The 4,293-nt window shown below is 35.7% G+C and overlaps 1 protein-coding gene across 1 annotated transcript in view; it reads left to right on the forward strand.

Moving 5' to 3' along the window:
* The window catches only part of LOC107696875 (pro-neuregulin-3, membrane-bound isoform-like), a 28,426-nt gene that overhangs the window by 8,248 nt on the left and 15,885 nt on the right, over positions 1-4,293 (forward strand). The window contains exon 2 of the mRNA XM_016497411.1: positions 4,103-4,205. Within this exon, the coding sequence (XP_016352897.1) occupies positions 4,103-4,205 (103 nt within the window). The remainder of the gene's footprint in view (positions 1-4,102; positions 4,206-4,293) is intronic.

The following is a 4,293-nucleotide window of genomic DNA, read 5'->3' on the forward strand; positions in this document are numbered from 1 at the left end:
GTCCGCCTTTTTGCAATCGGGCTCCTCTGTCGCCACCATTTTGTGAGCATGCTCTAGTGTGGCCGGCATTACACGAGTGAGTGCGGGCTCGCGTTCCTCCGCGATACCCACAGTGAACGCTGAACCAACAGATAGAGCATAGTCCATAAAATCACTTAGAGACGAACGAGGACCCTCATGAATCACTCGTGATTTTACAGGCTGGTTAAGGCCATCACAGAAGAAGTCAATTAACATGCAGTCCAGTAATTCTGAGCCATTAGCCAAAGCCAAATATTCTGCAATGTAACCCTCAAGTGATCGTGTGCCCTGCTTGAGAGCTAGTAGCAGAATCGCTGTGTTCATACCTGGCCAATGTCCTTCGGAAAAGCCGCTGGATCCTTGTGTGGCCGAGTATTCTGTCACGGAGTGACTGAGACTTGAAGTTCATAGACCGGATTCGTGACACAGGATAAATGTTTGATATTATTTAATCACATTGGAATTGAAACTGGGAATCGAAAAGAATTGGAATCGATAAGCAGAATCGGCGATACCCAATCCTAATCTTAACTGCTTACCATGTTACAATTCAGTCATATAATGCACGCAGATGTATATTCTACGGATTGGCTGCTTGTGAGTCAATTCTAGGGGGAATTCACTAAAAATGAGTTGTGCCTCTTAATATCATCATTGGTTTGCATTTCTTGTCTGTAATGTTTTCACACCCTTTTCACTAAAGGAATTATTCAACTCAGATAACCGTAACAGCATAAAAATGCCTAAGAAATTAGTACTGGGTGCTGTTTGCATAGTGCAATTCCCCATTTGCTATACTGTGGATGATGCATCAGACTACCACTGACATAGTATGCTGGATCTATACAGTATTGCTACACTGCAATCCAGACGCCTAACGCATGTCTGGATATACGCTGATTATAGAGATCTTCTCCATATTTTTCTTAATTACTGCTGCCATGATCACAAGAAAATGTACACAAATGCCTCTTCTAAATAAAACTTGAGTTTATAAGTACAATGTTAATTATGCAAGGCAAATAGCATGCATTTTATAATAAGCCTCATTTGCATAGAAAGCATGAATGTTTGCTCTGAAAAGAGTAATTGGTTAATTTACATTTACAGATTTACTTTCTATGCTGGATTGTGGGTGTTTCATAAATAAGACACAAGGTTTTGCACCAATATGACCCCAATGTTTAGCAAATTCTCTTCTGGGTCTTTTTTTTTTAATAGTAAACCTTTACAGTGGATGGTTTTTATAGTTAAAAATCAGAGGGAAGTAATGAAATCCTGTATTCTCTGTGAAGGTTATGGGAATCTTAAGTGAAACACAGGTATTCCAGGTTAGCTATAAGTGTTCAAGTTGTGTCTGTGCATGAAGGGGTCGAAACATTTGATGTGTCTTTGAGATGCCTGCAGCACCACTGAAATGTCAGGTCTCTCACTCATTATCCAGTTCAGTCATGGTTATTAGGCAAGCATGGCTAGCTCACAACATGCCTGGTACCTCTACTAAAAAGTGCACACTCAGGTCACACTTACACACAAAGATGATTAACTCAGAAGTGTGAAAAATACCAAATTTCTGTTTACTCTCAGACCTGACAGGTCAGGGAAAAAAAGCTACATAGAGTTTGCTCTATGTAGTGATGTGTAAAGATAAATTGAAAACCAGCAAACAGATTCCACTGCATTGCTGTCACTGGGTGCGACTTGTCAAAAAAGAACTGTCTAGACTGTCAGGGCAATGGAGCAAAATCTGAATTGTTGAAAAAAGCACTCATATAGTGACTTTTTATTTATTTATTTATTTAGGGGTGTCTCTTTATAAGCAAAGTGTATTGATAATGCACTCTATAATACCATTAAAGGTTTTAATGTTTTATGCTTAACAAGGCTGCATTTATTTGATAAAAAATACAGTAATATTGTGAAATTTTAAAAACTGCAATACTCTTCAGGATTCTTTGATGAATAGAAAGTTATAAAAAACAACATTTATTTTAAGGTTTTTTTAGCATTGTAAAAATATATACTGTCACTTTTGATTAGATTAAAACTATTAATTTCACTTTTCAATGATTGTGTGTTTGCGTAAATATATATATAAATCCTGAAAATTTTATATGGGCACCATGATAATCAGCATCATAATAATAATACTTGTCAAACAAAAGTGGCTCTAGCTGGATTTGGACTTATGAAAATAATCAAATATACTGCATAAATGTAAAAGCAAACAGTCTCTTTGATTGTGTTTTCAATTTGATTTAGAAATAAAGTGTTTTTTATTTTATTTATTTATTCTTCATTGTACAGGGATATGTTGGACTTGGATATTTTGAGAGCATTGATGATATGTGTAAAAGTATGGGCATTAATAGCAGGCATGAATAAAAACATAAATTAACATAACACCCCACTTTTCCTGCCCATCACTCTCTTCTCTTTGAGAGGATCAATGATATGTGGAAGAGGATGAGGTAATGTGTAGGAGAGGGCAGAGAATGTAAAGAGAGGATGTGCTAATACATCCCACTTCCTCTTATCTCTCCTCCTTCCTTTTTATGCTTTTTGTATCCCAGGGTTTCCAGTCACTTTAATTATGTGATGGTGGACAAATAGTGGCATGGGAATAATAAGTCAATTTGTGAAGCATCACAATGAATAAATAATGAAAGCAAAAGAAAAAAACTGAGCGATGCTTGATTAGTTTCACAAGGTTTTGCATTTTCATTTCTTAATCTTTTCTGCAAGTTAGTGGACTTACATGAACCTCTGATCTGTTGGATAATCTATTATATCTATATTACCAGAGATACTATAAAGGGGAGGAGAAGGACCACCCATGGAAATATGAATGTGTAAAATCAATATGATGGGTGTAGGATAAAATAATAAATAAAAAATAAAGTAATAAAAATGATAAAACCACATGACAAAATTACTGAAACTTAAAGTAAAACTGCAATGAAAACTGAAAACATAAACACTAATTCAACATATTAATAAATATAATAGCAATTATATATTATAATGGTTATAATAAATAATATAGTGTTCGATAGAGTTTATTTACTCTAGCCTTGAAAAAATAAAAAAATAAAAATAAGAAATATATATATAGCCATCATCAAACCTAAATTCATGTCAACTTTTTGTCAGATTTTATTCCTGATTTAGAATAATACTACATTATTTCAAACACAATCTTGACTGATATTTTTAGGAGAGTTTGGTCCTTATCCTTTCAAAGCTGTACGCCTATATAGCTGCCTGGGGATGTGATAAGGAGTATGATATTACTTTGGGTAGCCATGATGACTCTACCATGTTAATTTCACCTGCAAGGTTAACAATGCGCTTTGAGTCTGAGCTTGTAAAGCTCACGATTGTTTTATTACTAGGCACACTCACAGTCATGTAGCTGACACATTGATTATACTCCAGTGTGTTCAGCGTGAAGTTTGTGGCAGCTCTTGTAGAGTGTGTTGTGTCTGAGTATAATCTGATTGATTGCCTATTAACAGTTGTGAAGACAAGCGTGATTTGCTCTTTCATATGAGAAATGACAGCCGCTATTTTTCACACTTAATAGTGTCCATTTAGGTTTTAACACTTGTCCTGTGCCATCCATCCCCACAAAATATATGAATAAATAAATACCAGCATCTATTACTCGCCTCTTTTCAACAATTCAGTTTCATGACTCCCTAACAGTTACATAGGGGTTTTTGAGTCATTCTGTGTCAACTCATATATACTTAAATATACTTCCATGATCTTTCTTCAGAAAAAAATATCGTCAAAATCAAAAATTTGAGCCAAGGAACTTGAAAATTAGAATTAGTTGATTTGACACTGAATGACCCATTTTGGAAAATTAAGCTCCCACTAGAGCATCCATGTTTTATCCTCTTATTCGAGGCCACCTCTATTACGGCAACAAATATTTAGTGATGTGCTGCATTCATTGTCATTGTTTCTCTGTAGATGCATCTCATATGTGCTACATACTTGTTTTTGAATAGCAGCGAATGTTTTGTTTATGTCTCTTCTTGTTTTCTCCTGCTTGTTTGTTTCATCCCAACAGAGCGCAAGGAGGTGTACAAAAGACAAGTGATGTCTATCACATGTATTGCCATGGGGATCAGCTTTCTAGGCACCCTCTGCATGGCTCTCTACTGTCGGAACAAGTAAGTGGACCTCAGAATTAATCAAAGCTTGAGCTGTTCCCCAGAGCATATCATTTGAAAGAAGGGCACTATATAACAAGATAGAGGA

Source organism: Sinocyclocheilus anshuiensis, unplaced genomic scaffold, assembly GCF_001515605.1.
Source record: "Sinocyclocheilus anshuiensis isolate Anshui unplaced genomic scaffold, SAMN03320099.WGS_v1.1 scaffold1224, whole genome shotgun sequence".
Classification (NCBI taxonomy): domain Eukaryota; kingdom Metazoa; phylum Chordata; class Actinopteri; order Cypriniformes; family Cyprinidae; genus Sinocyclocheilus; species Sinocyclocheilus anshuiensis.